We start from the raw sequence: 17,543 nt of genomic DNA on the forward strand, positions 1-17,543 counted from the left end.
GGAAACACTCGGTGGTCAGCACAATTATTTTGAATTCGCGGGACTCAGACAATCTGTGTGCATTACATTTATTAACCCTTAGACAGCAGTTATCGTCATAGGATGATTCATGAGGTAATGCGGTTATCATCATATGAAGATTTAAACAATTATTGTCAGGATTTTATATGTATGATGCAAATAAGCATTTATGGTAATAGCTCTATGTGGATGGAATGGCATTTACCTTGATCTATGACAAAAATCCAGCTATCGTTTCATGGTTACATTACTACATGAATGCAGGTTTTCATCATAAATATTACTAAGTGAATGCAGTTATTGTCACTGTATAAAATTCCATAATAATTACTTTATATGTACTGTATACAATGACGTTCATATGGTTTTTCACAACTCTATATGGTTGTAATGAAGTATACCAAGCAAACCAATCATCACTGGAAGCATGATAATGATATTGGATAATGCGCTATGCATTATCTACTAAGGAACCTGCCGTCACCTGTGGGTGGCGCATGTTTAGTAATGGCCACCCCTCCTCCCCTCCCTCAGAGTGCAGGTTTAGGAGTACCAGTGTATATAAAGCATCGGGAATAGAGACATACAATATACAGACAGGAGACATAACTCACATACAAAGTAAACACAATTACGCAAAATCTAATACCCATTTTAAAAGGATACAAGGCATGAACAAGAGTTGCGGCATGTTCGTAGTTCTGGGTGAGAAGACAAATAGTGAGGGTGGCCACAGAATTATGACTCCATGAGCGGTACAAGTTCACAAACAACTGGCAGCTTTCCTGAAATAACAAAAATTAAGCCTATTAATTGAAGAGAAATATGTGTTTGATGTTTTTCAAAACTGATGAATTATATTAATGGAAATACAAAATGCTCAAAATCAGTTGTTATTAACACTAGGAGTTACAGTACTTCATATATTTTTTTAAAGGCACACAAATACTGTACACACTACAGCACAGTATTACTAAAAATATTGTATGCAGAATTTACACATACAAAATCCAAAGAATCTGATTTATATCTACAGTAGATTTCCAATTTTGTGTGGTGGGAGTTTTTGTGATTTACTGGGAAAAGATTAGATATATTTATTGGTTTAGTGCAACAGTGAATAACATTATTCATATCCTCCTATTTCCCATGCTCTTTAGGTTAATTTTACTGAGCAAAATCTTAATTACTGCCTCCTGTTCATATGATGAACATCCACAAAGAGAATCAAGTGTTGAATGTAGTGAAACTCTTTTTCTGGTATAGTGGGTTCTGAGAGTTCTTCTACCTCCCAAGCCTTGCCCGGGCCCCTCAGTAGGTTGCCAAGCCAAGTGATAGTCCAGTCAAGCCTTCAGGGGGATGCACTGGACCTTCGAGGCCCACCCTTGCCCACTGAGGCTCCAGGACTAGAATGTGGCTCTTTCTACAAGATACCATGATGATCATCAACGTCACATGTAGTTATTGACTATGGCTACGTTACCGGTGTTGAGAGATCTTTCAGTTGTATTCTTAGAGAGAATAATTCCTTTGATGTGAGAAGAATTGAAGATAATGTCTGCACCATTTCTGATGCAAAGGTAAGATTTTCCTCCTTTTGTAGTAACTCAGCCAGTGTCTGATAGATATCTTCTGCATTGAGCATCACACAAAGTTGTCTGAAATGAAAACATAAATAAGACATTTTTCTCAGGCAATCTGTTAATTAACATATCCATATTAATCTCATTGCTTCATTTTAAAATTTCATATTTAATTTCCTCAACCCTATCACTCACACCACAACTCTCACATACTTCATCACTGCTATCTATACCCATCCCACATCTCTCACATACTTCATCACTGCTATACCCATCCCACATACCACAAGCAGTAATGAAAGCTTGAGTAGCAAGGCAACAGCTCTTGACGGTCAAATAATGGAATTATGCAAGGATAAGTTACTCTGGGAAGCTTAAGGAAGAGTCCTGGAGGAGAAACACAGTATAGTATTAAAAATAGCTTTTGAAGTTAACTCAAATCTTGATGTTCGTGAATACGATAATTTAGGGAGGGAAATTCAACAGAGAAAAAGAACTCTTGTCATTAAAGAGGAGGTTACAGAGGATATAGAAAAAGAGCAAGAAAAATATGCAACTAACTTATGCACAAGTGGCCAGAGAATAATAAATTTTAGAAGCAGCAGCAGCTAGGGAAGCCAGAACCTGCAGCAGCCACAGAAGTGTAGATATCAGACAGGAAGTCAGAAATGAACTGGCATCAAACTTGCTGATACAAAACATGATTGATAGAAGTACAGTAAGTCCTTAATAATTTTTGGTTGCAAAGGAAATAACATCTAGGTCAGAAAGAGCCATAGAAAAAGTAAAAGTAGTAAATAAAATTGTTAGGCTAGTGGAATGTCTTACAACTAAAGATAATATCTGTGACTACAGAAGAATTGGTAAGAATTAAAAAAAAGGAAAAGTTCATCCCTTAAAGTCTGACCAAAATGGAGCTAAACAGGTGGAAGAAGTACTCAGGAATGTTAAGAAATTGCAAAGTCATGAGGATGGGAAAGTATGGTCATTAAGATGAGATCTTTCATGGGTTCAGAACAGGGTGCTTCTGCCTCTCACAATTGCTAGACCACTATGACATGGCCTTAGATGCCATGGAAGACAAACAAAATACACAGTTTCCACAAAAGCATTTGACATGGTGTTAATGCACACAAAATAGCAGAAAAGAAATTACTAGCAAAGTAGGAAAATGGATCTTTAACTTCCTAACATACAGAACCCAGAGTGTAATAATCAACAAATTAAAATCTGAATCCTCCACTGTGAGAAGCTCAGTCCCCCGAGGTACTGTGCTTGCTCTGGTAGTTTTCTTCATCCTCATATCAGACATACACAAGAATACAAACTATACTACTGTATTATCCATTGCAGAGGACACTAGAATTTTCACGAGAGTAAAGACAATATGGAGGACACAGCAATCCTCCAATATGTTGTTAATCAAGTCTTTCAATGGGCCACAGGAAATAAAATAATGTTTAATGAGGATAAGCTCCAATTACTGCACTATGGAAAAACAAAAACATCAAAGCAGAAACCACATATAGAACACAGTCAAAGCACACTATTGAAAGAAAAAGCAATGTAAAAGATTTAGGAGTAATCCTGTCAGAAGACTTTTCTTACTTTTAAAGAACACAGCAAAGTTGCTGTCACAACTCCAAGAAAACTGACAGGTTGGATAACAAGAACCTTCCAAACAAGAGATGCCATGCCAATGATGATGTTTTTAAGACATTAGTGCTCTCTAGGGAAAGGGAGAACATTATCAAGGGGAACATGTTATAATAGAAAATGTTATAAACCAGCACCTGCTTGTTCACCCCCCTCCTCCCACTCCTTTGGGGGGAGGAGGGGGGCAGACCGCAGCACACAAACAATAGCTGCAAAAACAAACTACATATAACTAAGTACAGTATAACTAAAAACAAAGAAAGAATCTACCCAAACATCACTAAATATCATTACATAAGACTAAGTATAAAACATGAGGAGGGGATACAAAACAAGTCATTGGAAGGTAAAACAAAAATCGTTTACCTTATAATAAATGGTCCTCTGTCCTCTAAAAGGTTTCTTTCCGTAGCAAATAGATGAAGAAGGTTTTGGAGAAACCTCGTGAAGTATTCATCAAGGTTGTTTTTCTCGTCACTCTCTAATACAAATAAAAGAAAAAGAAAAAAGAAAATAACATGGTTATGCTGTCACACTTTTGCTAGGGGTAAGAATGTCACTACTTTTTTGAAGGATCTGGGTTCTAAGCTAATTGAAACAAAGAGACCCTAGAGCCACCAACTTCCTTTTAAAACACCTCTGCATGGCAATACGTAGGGGAAAAATGCACACCACATTCAGGGTTCTTGCCTGCCATCTGAGGAACTGGAGCAACTTGACGGTCTGTAACAAATAACTTTGTACACATACTGTATATGAAAACTGACCTTTGAGTATCTTCTATGTACATACCATACTGTATTACAAAATATCTTTTGACTGTTTTCCAGAGAGGACATTTTAAGTGCTTTGAGATAGTGTCAGATAATTACCCTCCTCAAGTAAGGTAATACTTCTTCAGAGCAGTCATTATCAAGTATAAAACAGACAACAGTCTAGTTTCATGTCCAAGTGTCTACTATTATGTGATTAATTATGATATATTCAGTTTGTGTAACACGATCATGTGTGATGGTCAGCCCAGAACATTGTACCTCCATGGATGGTGCCACAGCTAGTTTATTTGCCGGCCGACGGTTGCAAGATGATCCCCCCCACTCGTGCCACTGTCTCGACGTCGGGATCAGGTGTATATATATACGAGTAACACGAGCACCGACTTTCAGTCTGCTCAGGTGCATCACATGGGTCACATTTAGCTCTTAATGACTTGCCAAGGCAGCTCAAGGGTGTTAAGTATAGTATCTTGCAGCTTAATTCTTATTACCTTGTTGTACACTACAGGTATATGTTTCTGTGTCCGAGTCAGAGACTAACCACCAGTAAGTGTTAAAGATTTTTAATTTGTTTTCAATGTTATTATTTTAAGTGCACATAGCCAGTTGTATTACAGGTGTTAAAGAAACTTTTATTTTGTTTTATTAAATTAACTTATATTTTTTAAAGTTTCTTCTGACTTTAACCCTGTTTCTTATAAGTCACATTGCAAAGGTCATGTGTTTTATTTTATTTTATGGAATGTGAGGATACCATCTGCTAGGTATAACCACAGTACCTCCCTTCATGGAACAGTCATGATTATTTAGGTGTCTTTCTGTGTTTATGCATGCAGCATGTGTTCTCAGTATTCCTTCTATTCCAGAAATCTCTTCTGCCTGAAAAGGGGAGGCAAGTATCAAGGAATATTCAAAGTGGGAAATACAAGCGATTAGAAAATTATGATCACTGTGGTGGCATCCTTAGATATGAAGGTTCCCATAAAAGATCTTATCAGTTTCCTGGCTGATGCTCGGTTTGCTCTGACCAGTTATATAAACGTTAAGTTAGCCGACGTCATTATTCCTAGACTTTCTGTATTGTTTCTATTTTATGAAGAAATCTGATTGCATCTTATATCCAATGTCTAGTTTAAGTTGTTAATATTTTCCATATCTGAGTACTGTAGTTGGAATTTATCACAGTTTAAAATAACATTAATGTCTATTGAAAAGTGGAACACTTTATACTTGACTGTAGTTTTCAGTCTTATATCAAAATAATTTTATTTATGATGATTCTGGTACTATCTGCAAAGGATAAAAGAACTGTGGTTTGTATTTTTGTTTGGTTGATATGAGAGTGAGAACAAAGTAGGTACCAACGACAGTGCCATCAGTGGTACACAGCTTTGCACTATGCTAGAAATGAATGTTCTTGTGTTTACTATTACCTTTTGTGACCTGTTTGACAGAAAACTGAATATAGTTATACAAACCTATGAATGAGGACTGACCTTGTGTAGTTGCAACAGGATGATGGTTGGTGGGAGAGGCAATCTGAGCAAGCACCTGGATCACCAAGAGCACCACCTCATCAGATGGGTCAGAGAGGGTCTTGAGAAGTGCATGAAATAACTCTTCTAAGTAACGACACATCTGAAAAAAAAGGAAGTTGAGAACATTGAAATGGTATTTCTGAGTGGTGTCCTGACTGCTACAAGACCACACCATAAAACACACCAGGCTACTCAACCTCTTACTTTGTCACGACAGGGATCTTTGTTAATGGTTTTGCCACATAGCTAAGGAAGAAAGACAGTAGATACAATTATAAATCCACCACCAAATGACCAGCATGCCATTACGAGAAAAACTAAATTCTCCATGCCTCCTGCGTTTGAAATTTTGAATATGTAAGGAAAAGCAATTAGCATTCTGATAACCACTGAAAAGACCACTAGCCACTGCCTCTGATCATCACTAGATGACATCAAGCAATAAGTCAACAGAGGTGGGAGAGCTAGCATCCCAATATGCATGGGAAAATGAGGATTAAAGGAGTTGAATTCATTACTGCTCAGAAAAATAGTGCTTCAATATTCTCAGTGCCTTGTTTCTGAGCTGAGGCCCTTTGTGGATTTGTTCATTTGATATATCAAGTTATTGTGATTTCTGTGTGTGTGTTGAAGTAAAGGCATAGAGGTAGAACATCTGGTTGACAGAGCCCGGGTGCATGGGTGAAATTGTGTGAAACCCCGATTGGGCTTCAGAGAAGCTTTGGGATCTGAGTGATGATGGTAGCACTCCAGGGTGCAATTCTTTTGACCATGTTGTGGTACAGTTGACTAAGGCACATCTGGGAACATCCCGTACATAGGTTCGAATCTTCATCACGGCCCTTGTGGATTTGTTTCAGGTATCCTGGAGCAACTGTTGTGGGTTGCATCCTGGGTAAGAATTGGTTTAGGTTTCCTGCCCCTAAAAGTGGTTAACCATATATACATTTGTTACACCTATCAAAATAACGATTTCTTTTTATCTAAAGATATTACTTACCTTATTGGGAATTTTGTTATGAAGGTGATAAATCCATTTAAGAACAGCTGTCTTACAAGAAACTGGAGTATTACGTAGCTGATTACGGAGAACTTCCATTACCGAACACAGATCAAGTCCCTCGCACTCATGCTCTGGAAAGGAAAAGTTACCATCTTTTTTAAGATACTATAGCTGGACTGATGTTATTACTATTAAATGGGTTAAGCTAGTTAAAAGGCACACATGGCTTCTCCCAGAAAACCAGAGTTGAATGTAATGAAATGCCAATTTCTAAGCAAGCCCTGGTGGCTCTCCAACCAGCCCATTCTTCTGAGAGTTCCCAGTGTCAATAAACTGATGTACTAAACTAGCCTGAATCTAACTTAAATGAGGCCCCACAAATGGAAAATAGGATATGTCAATTTTGTGAGCTGCTATGGTTTTTAGCACACCAGTTTTTGACCTTATGGAATGTATATGCCAAAATGCAATATACTATTAGGAGAATGGGTTGCCCTGACACCCTACCTCTCTCCAGGTCGTCGGGGTATTGTTTACATCTACAGTACCACAGAACTGAGGGTGGAGATGCTGGCTGGCTGTGAGCTGCCTCCCCTTTCCCCCAAATGTGTAGGAGAGGTGGAGTGAACGAGCTCACATTAGTTTCAAGAGATTTTGATAGTTTGTTTACATTGTCGGGAATTCTTTCAGTGGTTATTTGGCTGTGGACTCTATTGAAGCCAGCAGTGATTTGTTTTGTCTCGTTAATTTTCTGGTTGCCTTTCCCAGTGGTAGCATAAATAAATAAATGTCACCACTCCATGCATCTGGCCAAGTTGGTCGGGACCTACCCCGACCAACAACAGGCGAAGTCTCCACCTGATCAGACCGCCTCTGAAAGGGGGCAAAATCCAGAGATAACAACAACTGATGTATATAACTGCCAAAAGGGTAAGAGACCAATCTGAATTTAAACAGCAGGCCAATATAATCTGTTGACATGCGAGGTGGCTTGATATAAATGCCGCCTCTGCCTCTCAGAGAAGATGGGCTAACACCTTTGGCAAGGCTGATAAGGCCAGAATGGCAGGCTGCAAGGCTTTTGCACGTAGAGCAAACCCCAATAATGCCACATCCTCATGGAGACACTCAAAGAGTTCCCCTCCATGAGGACCCAGATATGCAAAACTGCCACCAGGTGCAAACAAGCCCTGAGGCCCTCCACAATAAGGGCCCCCCTAGACAGCACAGGCAGCTGCACCTGGAACTGTCACTTGCCCAACATCCTTGGAAAGTGCTGGGGCAAATAGGCAAATGAACCCCCACTCAGAACACTTGGAAGATGTATCTCGTCTCCTGCTGCTCAAGCACAAAGAACTGAAAGAGCACTTGCAGAGACCTCCCAGGAAAAGAGAGGGTTGTCAGCCAGCCAGGATGAGCTGACAGGACCTCATACTGCAACAGATAAGCAGACAGACCCATACTTGAGAGAGGCTGGGTAAATCATGGAAAAGGGGTCCGTGTTCCATACAGGGTACTGAAGCAAATCTGCATGGACCACAGGAGCAGCAGCACCACAGGATGATGGAACCTCCCGATGAAGGAGGAATTTGAGTCGCCTAATGGGACTTGGAACCGAACCCAAGAGGAAGCAGCTGAGCAATCCAACTCATACACAGGGGAGAAGAAGTATGAAAAACAATCCTCCTGCAACAACAGACCATCCATGGAATGAACCAAAAACCATGGGACGAAAAGGACAGTCCCAGAGACCCAGGGACACTCCTCGGGCTTCCCCTTAACTCTGCAGCATATGTACTTTCACAATCCATAGTACCTTCATGTACATACAGTATATAAGTAAATAAATAAAAAATAAATAATGTGCATTCCAACAACTTTTATACAGGAGATACAAAAAACTTTTAATAAGTATTATTACTTTCCATAGAGAAGGAGTTGTGATCAGAGAACTTGTCGGCTGATCCTTCTGGTCCATCTCTATCATCCTCTACAGTAATCAGATCCATCAATCCTGAGCTTACATCTTCTGCCAACCCACGAGTCTCTAACAAAGGATAAAATCTTTATTAAAATATCATCTAATTAAAATATCTAACTTCTTACATTCAGTCTATTAATAATAAATACAAATACTGTATACATCTTTTGATCTAATTAAGATAATTCAGAAGTACATTCCCACTGTCCAATCTCAGGCTATAGATAATTGAATCAAATAATAATAAAAATAATGGGAGTAAGCGGGAAGGGGGGGAGGGGGGCAGGTGAAAGGAGGCAAGGGGTAAGTGAAGCACAAAAGCATGAAAAATATAGTTAACATAATATCAAATGCAACTGTAGAATGCATAATGGCAGATAAACAAAATGAGCATGCATTTGTAGAAACATCATTCACTCACTTGCATATGTAGGGTCATCCAGCGCCAAGCAAGGAATTGTAGCAATTAGAATTCCAGAAGTGTGTGGCAACATCACCCGGCCAGATAATTTCACAAACTCATCAATCCAAGTTAGGGATATCATCTGAAAGAAAAGTTATCTTCATTATTCCCTTGTTTTCCACTTTCCTGATGTCAGGAGGAATTTACTTAAGAGAAAGGCTGGAGAGCAATAAATAAATAAAGCACTGAGTGAAATGAACTGTCTCTTTCTGAGACATCTCAGTACTAATAGTTCCTTTTAGCTTTATGCAATGGATCTGACCTTGATGGCATTACTCTTCTAACCTCTCAGTGACTATAGCCCAGAGAGACAAGTATCTTTGCAAGTAAGTAATTATCAAAAAGAAGGAGCCATACTGATATAGTGCTATATTAGTTGAGGTCATCAGTCACAGAGTTCCTTGTGGCCTACCAGGAACCAGAGCCAGAACGTGGCCCCCTCAGAGAGGCGCAGGGAGCAAATGGCCTATGAACACTTTACATTTTTTTTCCAGGCCAGGTTCTGGCTCTGGTTCCCGGTAGGCAACAAGAACTCTGTGACTGACGACCCCAAGCTAATATAGCACTATCAGTAGGGATAGCTTCAGGAAGCTGACGAGGCTCCCCACAGAAAGTTCAGATACGTAGATTGGAAGAAAACGTTGAATCAGCTGGGTACGTCTCCCAACCATTCTGCTGAAAGAAACTGAGCTGCGAAAAACTCCATGGTTCAGACACCGTGCCAAAAGAGCTAGAAACCAAGGGTGAGCTGGCTCCTTGGTGGCCAGCTATATACTGATCACCTACGGTATATAAACAAACTGTCAAACAGGAATTTCCCAATTACCTTTGAATTTTCTTGACAATTAATAAACAATATACAGTACATAATTACTGTAAAATTATTAACAGTATAAATTTATATTTAACAGAACAGAATTGCAGCAACCATTTATTATTATATTTTTTTAATATTCAGAAATAAAATAGAGTACAGTATTATAATCTTTTTAATTACTACATAGCAGTACAAAATTTTTCATATATCTGCTGTGTCCTTAAGTGTTTAATGTGTTACTCTTGAAGTTATTTGAACACATGAGAGAGCAAGTTCACCTGTACTAGTTGATCAGATGACTGTGCATGGGTGATAAGGATGTTGATCATATCAGCAAATTTGACCTTCTCGGGAGCCTTTTTGATGCTCACTAAGAATTCTCCAACGACGGCCTCACACCTTGTAAAAAACATTAAAAATTATGTTATGTTAATTACCCTTAAACTCCTAAGCTCTATACAACAGTTCTGCTTTGAGGTTCACGTGAAAAAATAGCATTGAAAACCCATAAGGATCAATCTCCAATAATTCATTGTGTCAGAGGACAGGCAGCCACAGTTTATACATACAGTACATGTTAGGCTTAAATCGAGGTTCTCCCAGGATCGAATTACTGACCCTCCTCAGGATGCAACCCCACAACAAGCTGACCAACTCCTGGGTACCTATTTACTGCTAGGTGAACAGGATCATTAGGTGATAGGAAACATGCCCAACTATTTCTGTTCCGCCCGGAATTCTCGACCGAGTCAAGGATGAACCCGACTGTACCACTGGGACCCTGAAGTGATGACTGGAGTACAGGAGAAAATGGCAGATAGCAACTGATGAAGTGCAAGTGTTAAATACTAATAATCCTGAGGATACCAGTACATGAAGGCTGAGGGTCGTGGTAGTTCAGTACAATCGGGTTCGTTCTTGACTCACAATCAAGAATTCTGGATTCGAATCCCGGTTGGAACAGAAATGGTTGGATGTGTTTCCTATGACCTAATGCCCCTGTCCACCTAAGAGTAAATGTGTACCCAGGAGTTAGTCAGCTTGTTGAGGCAGGTTGCATTCTCGGGAGGGTCAGTAATTCGACCCGATCCTGGGGTTGGGGGAGGGGGGCCCTCAATGTGAGCCTAACATGTATGGTATGGTAGGCATGTACAAACATGTACTGTATGTATAAACTGGCTGCCTGTCCCCTGACACAATGAATTAATTATGCACGATCATATATTTTATTAATCAAAACATATTTCCACATTTATGGTGCAACCTCTTAAATTCAGATACTGTACTGTATCCTTATAACATAAATTTCCAAACAACACAAATTCTGCTGTCAGATTCTCTCTCCAGCATTCAAATTCGTAAGCAATAGCCAATAAGTCTATACTGTACTGACTCTGGATGTAATTTCCATACATTCATATTTTTCATTATTTTTACCATTCCGATGCTTCCGATCACGGCCAAGCGTACAGCTATTAGGTTTTGCCGTTTATGAACCCGGGTTTGATTCCCAGTCGAGGCCGAAACAAATGGGAAGTTTCTTTCACTTGATGCCCCTGTTCACCTAGCAGTAAATAGGTACCTGGGAGTTACACAGCTGTTGGAGCTACATCTTGGAGATGTGTGAATGAGGCAGAAAGATATGCAGTAGATATGATAAGAGAAAAATAGGTCTGGAGTCAATATTGTACATTAGATGACCGATTGTTAGAAAGATGGGATCCAAGAGCTAACAGCTCAATCCTGCAGGCACAAAGAGTAAATACAGCCTATAAGAGCTGTGTGAGTGGCAGAAATGTGGAATGCGTTGAAAGAGAGTTGTAGGAGGGAGGCATAGAGAGCTAGATCTCACTTGTCTGTAGTCACAAACAGGTAAGCACTGAATATACAGAGAAATTGTATGGAGTGTATACATGCTTCAGAGCAACTCACATTTTCTTCACTTCTGGCTTGGGAGCTTCCAGGATGAAGAACAATCCCTCTAAAATGTCAGAGAGGAACAAGAGCGTGTCGACATCTGGCACCGTGTGTAAGACAGACACCCATGACACAACCAGTGTTTGTGCCCAGTGATTGTTAACGTACAATTTTTCACGTAGGACAGGAATAAATGCAACCAGATCAAAAGAGGCACTTTCTGTTACTATGTCCTGTGGAATAAAACAAATAATATTTTGATATTCAATGAATAATGAAATTGTTATACTATATAGTGTGTGAGATATATATATATACTGTATACTGTATATTATATATATATATAATGATAATGCTGTACAGTATAACAAATTTGCTACAGTACAATACCTAGGCCAAAGCAGGGCAGGAATTTCATTTGAATACTATTTGTTCCACAACATATATCTTAACTGCACAGCAAAAACTGGCATGATTTTATTGAATTCTAAATGAATATTAACAAAATTATCTCCATACTTTTTATCATTTGATAAACTTTCATAAAATTCCACTATTTTAGAAGACTTGCTACAGCTTCGGTTGATAATGTTTATGCAACTTACCAACAATAAATTAAAAATGTATTAACATAAAAGTGAAAAACAATCAAAATATAAATTTAATTTCAAAATTTTGTGATCTTTCTTTGTAAAGTAATTTTCTTTAAATACATTTGCTGTACATCAATGAAAGTATTATGTATTTAATCAATGTAAAGGGTAAACATTTCTAAAAGTACAAACCTTCATTATTCTATCAAGCATCTCGGAGCCATTTTTTACATTCTGATCAGCATCAGTAGCTAACCGAACAAGGATAATAAAAATGTCATTGAACTGTGACAACACAGTACCTCTTGATACTCTCACAACATTGTAAAGAGACTCTGTTGCGTAATACCGCACATTAGGGTTACTGTCGGTAAAGCATGCCAAAATAGGATTGACAAGTTCTTGAATGTATGGACCAATACCCTGAAATAAAACTTGGATTAGAAATGATGTATATATGATACCTGTAATAAAACTAAATTTAATAATTAAGCAGGCAACAAAATAAAATTATAATTTTCCTTGGCAATAAAATAAAATAATTGTTTATAAAAACAGTAAGTGGCACACTGACAGTCCAAACCTCGATATAGTGGATTTTGCAAAATATTCGGACCAGATCCGAATTCCAGTGAAGATGTGCTAAAATTTGGATCATTGGTTCATCAAATACATGTTATTTTCATCATAATGAATTTTTCTAATTTTCCTATTCTTGCTTTTATATTTAATGAATTTACTGAGCTTGCCACTAGGTAAACAGGCAGGTATTATTGAGCTAGTTGGAGCACAACTTCCTCCTCACTAGACCAACTCTTTCCACAACATTTTCACGGAGTGGAAGTGTGAATGTACAAGTGTTTTCCTGGTGTGCTTGCGGGGGTTGAGCTTCGGCTCTTTGGTCCCGCCTTTAAACTTGTCAGTCAACTGGTGACCCAATTCCTGAGCCTATTGGACTCTATCATATCTACATTTGAAACTGTATGGAATCTGCCTCCACCACATCATGTCCTAATCCATTCCATTTGTTAACTATTCTGACACTGAAAAAGTTCTTTCTGACATCCCTTTGGCAAGCAGGATGTGTGTGGGAAGGCAGGGATGTGTGTGGGGAGGCAGGGATGTGTGTGAAGAGATGGTAGACCACTCCAAGAATCCAGTGTCTCCAGTACACATTTTATTTTAATGTTTTCCCAATGTCTAAGTAATTACCCAAGTTTAGTTACAGGATGAGAGCTATGCTCGTGGTTTCAATATTTTCACTAAGCAGTTTCACTATTTTAATTAAATAATTTATTTTCAAATATTTAATGAAAATCATGCATTACCCTAGTTCCTAGTCCAATAGCAACAGCAGCCAAACCAATAAGCCCTCCTTTACGCGTGTGGGGGTTGTGTGACATGGCAAATTCCTCCAAAACACGAATAAGTCGCCTGATCTGTTCTTGATTGTCGACCAAAGAAAAATCCTTCACCATCCTGCAATAAATCAAAGTCAAATTGTTCATTTCACAAGACACACAAGAAAAATACCAATCATCATTAATAATAATACTCTAGCAGATACAAGAATGTGGCTAATTTAACATGATTGAGACAATAACTGTGATGAATACCATTACAGTGTGTAATGGTATTTTATACATTTTGATAATGCAGTACTGTATATGATGTAAAGCTATGATAAACAAATCAAGCATTAAATATAATGAAATACCATTTTCTGGTGGGCTCTTCTTCTTTCCTGGGGGTGACCTGGGCTGCTAGCCAGGACCCTGGGTGACCTGGGCTGCTAGCCAGGACCCTGGGTGACCTGGGCTGCTAGCCAGGACCCTGGGTGACCTGGGCTGCTAGCCAGGACCCTGGGTAACCTGGGCTGCTAGCCAGGACCCTGGGTGACCTGGGCTGCTAGCCAGGACCCTGGGTGACCTGGCCTGCTAGCCAGGACCCTGGGTGACCTGGGCTGCTAGCCAGGACCCTGGGTGACCTGGGCTGCTAGTCAGGACCCTGGGTGACCTGGCCTGCTAGCCAGGACCCTGGGTGACCTGGGCTGCTAGCCAGGACCCTGGGTAACCTGGGCTGCTAGCCAGGACCCTGGGTGACCTGGCCTGCTAGCCAGGACCCTGGGTAACCTGGCCTGCTAGCCAGGACCCTGGGTGACCTGAGCTGCTAGCCAGGACCATTCGACAGTGCTCGGTGGTCAACTTGGGCATAGATATTTCATTGAATCACCTCACTTTGTGAGGCCACGTGAGCAACACAAATGTGAACAAGCTTGAATGGGAACCAAGCCATTATGCAATTGAAAACTCCACACCCAAGAAGGGTTCAAACCCAGACAGATAGGAGCACTATGCACCTTGGCAGTACCTGGTACCTTAACCACTAGACTTGCCCAAGTTGACCACCGAGCGCTGTCGGATCTTGGATAAATAGTTTCACGACTACCAAGATTTTTGTACAGTCGTTTGGTATATATATATATATATATATATATATATATATATATATATATATATATATATATATATATATATATATATATATATATATATACATATATATATATATATATATATACATATACATATATATATATATATATATATATATATATATATATATATATATATATATATATATATATATATGTATATATATATATATATATATATATATATATATATATATATATATATATATATATATATATATATGTATATCTATATATATATAAAATTTCCACATTAGATGGAAATAAAAAATTATTGTTAATGATATGTTTGCAAGCATAATGCCATGGCCTTTGCAGAGAATGAAGAAGAATTGTAAAAGATTGTGAATGAAATATGATAGGAAGAATGTTTAGGTTAATGAAGCAAAAAGAAAGAATATCGTGTTTGAGAGAAGGGAGGTTACCTTGAGGTTACCTTGAGGTGCTTCCGGGGCTTAGTGTCCCCGCGGCCCGGTCGTCGACCAGGCCTCCTGGTTGCCGGACTGATCAACCAGGCTGTTGGACGCGGCTGCTCGCAGCCTGACGTATGAGTCACAGCCTGGTTGATCAAGTATCCTTTGGAGGGAAGGGGGAGGATATTTGGATATTCCCTTGGATATTTGGACTTCCCTGGATATTTGATGAATATCCAGGGAAGGGGAAGCTGTGAATTTTGTAAATCCTAAAGAGTGGAAACAATGTATTCAACATAAGAATACAAATGAGGGAATTGAAACGAGAAGAATTGGTAAGTCTTACAGACTGTACATAATAATGGTGTTAGATGTAAGTGGGAGAAATGTGAGGTATGGTAATTATGAGAAGGAACTAACCCATATAAATAGAAATATGGAAGATGAAATATGAGTCTGTAATGAAGGCAATAAGAATGGTAGGATAAGTGAATAGCATAAAGGAATACTATATTAGTAGAAAGGACTCACAGTATGCTACTTTCTGCTCTGATGAATATAAGAGTACAAGCAGCGGTAATGAATTCTTTAAGTGAAGCAGCTGGTATAAATGAACTGAGTATACCAATGAAGCATATGAATAATAGAACATTTCTAATTCATGAAAAATTAAGTAGCACATTATGCTTAAAATTATATTACAAAAAATGTTCTTAAATTATAAATACATCACCTATTCCTAATAATATGGAATGTATGTGTTATCCTCACAATTTTGTAAACACGAAACAGGTTATCTCTTCAGATCTAAGTAGAATATATTGTATAGCATACTCTGAAAATCCTTACCCAGATATGAATGTATTTTAGTAAAAAAAATAAAAGCCTAATTTTGTAAGTGCTTATAGCATTGATATGAAGTAAATGATATTATAAGTGAAGTGAAATGTTGGTGATGGTTGTGTGAGCAGATAAACACAAGTCAGAACTCACTTCTCTATTTCGAGGGCGGCGGCTTTCCTCTTGTCATAGAGCTTGTCACTGAGCGCCCGGACACACGCCGAGCTCAGCGGCGAATAATCTCGGTCACTCATAATGCTGCTGGCTGTATTATCGTCTGGATATTAAGAAGAAGACATGTACCGAGTGTTCTCTCAGAGCAAGTCAGAAGGGAGTGCCAGGAGAGGCGTAAACAGAGTCCATGATGTAGGCCGTACGCCGCCCCCGCCTCAGTCAGCTGATGACTGTTTACTCCAGCGCCGTGTCCGGACGCCCCAACACTGTGTCCGCATCCCTGCACACACCAACCTAGCCAGACCTCGCCAACCCAACACCAGTGAAGATCACTCTCAGAATCACTATCATTACCAGCAGCACTACCTCATTAATACAAAAGTCTCGTCATTAATCATTCCCTCAAATACACTTTCCAATTTATCGCAGTGTCCACAGTAGGGCAAAATGGTCTTCATGTAAAGGAGACAATATCATTCATCATTCATTATTAATGAAAACTGAGTCATGTGAGCAACGGTTAAGTGGATAATTTATGTGTAATATGTGAGTATTGTGTGAGAGGGAGGTGGTCGCGCCCCGACCACCACAGCACAACAGCGACGGCAGATTTACGAGCGACAAGTGCGTTTGCGCGCGACCCCACTGAGCAGACGACACTGAATGGAAGATGCTCGGGGGAGGCCAGGCTGAGGGGACCATTTTCTCACTTTTTTTACTCACGTCCAAGTACTAGTGACCGAGATAAGCTCACAATGTGCTGTGCTAGTGTCGTCGGTGACTCAGAAAACGTGTGTATGATAAGAGGTCGGTGAAGGCGCGGTGAAGCGAGAGATAAGCCTCCAAGATGATGCCTGTGTGACAGATGAAGGCCAAATCCCTCTAGGCTCGGCATTCCAGAGACGTTGGTGCTCAAGAAATAGTATCGGGAGTGTAGCGTTGTGATGGTGAAGTGATGTGGTGAGGGTGTAGTGATGAGTGGTGAGGCCAGGGTGTACTAAGGTGTAGTGGTGAAGGAGGTTGTCCACATGGGGCCGCCTCTACCCGTCTCCTTCTCTCCTAACATGATGCTCTACACCGTAAGTATCTTAATATTTAACTATCTCTCACATTCTGTATCCCTTCCACTTCCTTCCTTCTCTAGATATACACTACGGTAAAAGCAATATAGAATTATTTTTTCCACTACTAGGAAAAACATGAAAAATACCCTCTTAAATATAACAAAAATATATTCACAGGATTTTGACCTGAATGAAAGCATTGAACCAATA

General features: G+C 39.3%; 2 protein-coding genes across 4 annotated transcripts in view; one reads left to right on the top strand and one right to left on the bottom strand.

Moving 5' to 3' along the window:
- LOC123769981 (protein VAC14 homolog) overlaps positions 1 to 16,873 on the bottom strand; it is a 26,746-nt gene extending 9,873 nt beyond the window's left edge. For both annotated transcript variants that reach the window (XR_011222088.1, XM_045761512.2), the window contains exons 1-12: positions 16,249 to 16,873; positions 13,677 to 13,827; positions 12,541 to 12,771; positions 11,771 to 11,988; positions 10,117 to 10,237; positions 8,980 to 9,103; positions 8,499 to 8,624; positions 6,575 to 6,708; positions 5,533 to 5,674; positions 3,627 to 3,741; positions 1,505 to 1,679; positions 688 to 806 (exon numbers count right to left, since the gene is read on the bottom strand). Coding sequence is in view for 1 of the 2 variants with exons in the window: in XM_045761512.2 (XP_045617468.1) it covers positions 688 to 806; positions 1,505 to 1,679; positions 3,627 to 3,741; positions 5,533 to 5,674; positions 6,575 to 6,708; positions 8,499 to 8,624; positions 8,980 to 9,103; positions 10,117 to 10,237; positions 11,771 to 11,988; positions 12,541 to 12,771; positions 13,677 to 13,827; positions 16,249 to 16,349 (1,757 nt within the window). In the remaining variant the exon portion in view is untranslated. The remainder of the gene's footprint in view (positions 1 to 687; positions 807 to 1,504; positions 1,680 to 3,626; positions 3,742 to 5,532; positions 5,675 to 6,574; positions 6,709 to 8,498; positions 8,625 to 8,979; positions 9,104 to 10,116; positions 10,238 to 11,770; positions 11,989 to 12,540; positions 12,772 to 13,676; positions 13,828 to 16,248) is intronic.
- Positions 16,874 to 16,923: 50 nt separating this feature from the next.
- Positions 16,924 to 17,543, top strand: part of LOC123769982 (uncharacterized) — a 46,484-nt gene continuing 45,864 nt past the window's right edge. For both annotated transcript variants that reach the window (XM_069301201.1, XM_045761513.2), the window contains exon 1: positions 16,924 to 17,348. The gene's annotated coding sequence lies outside the window, so the exon portion shown is untranslated. The remainder of the gene's footprint in view (positions 17,349 to 17,543) is intronic.

The sequence above is a fragment of the Procambarus clarkii genome, chromosome 45, assembly GCF_040958095.1.
Source record: "Procambarus clarkii isolate CNS0578487 chromosome 45, FALCON_Pclarkii_2.0, whole genome shotgun sequence".
NCBI lineage: Eukaryota > Metazoa > Arthropoda > Malacostraca > Decapoda > Cambaridae > Procambarus > Procambarus clarkii.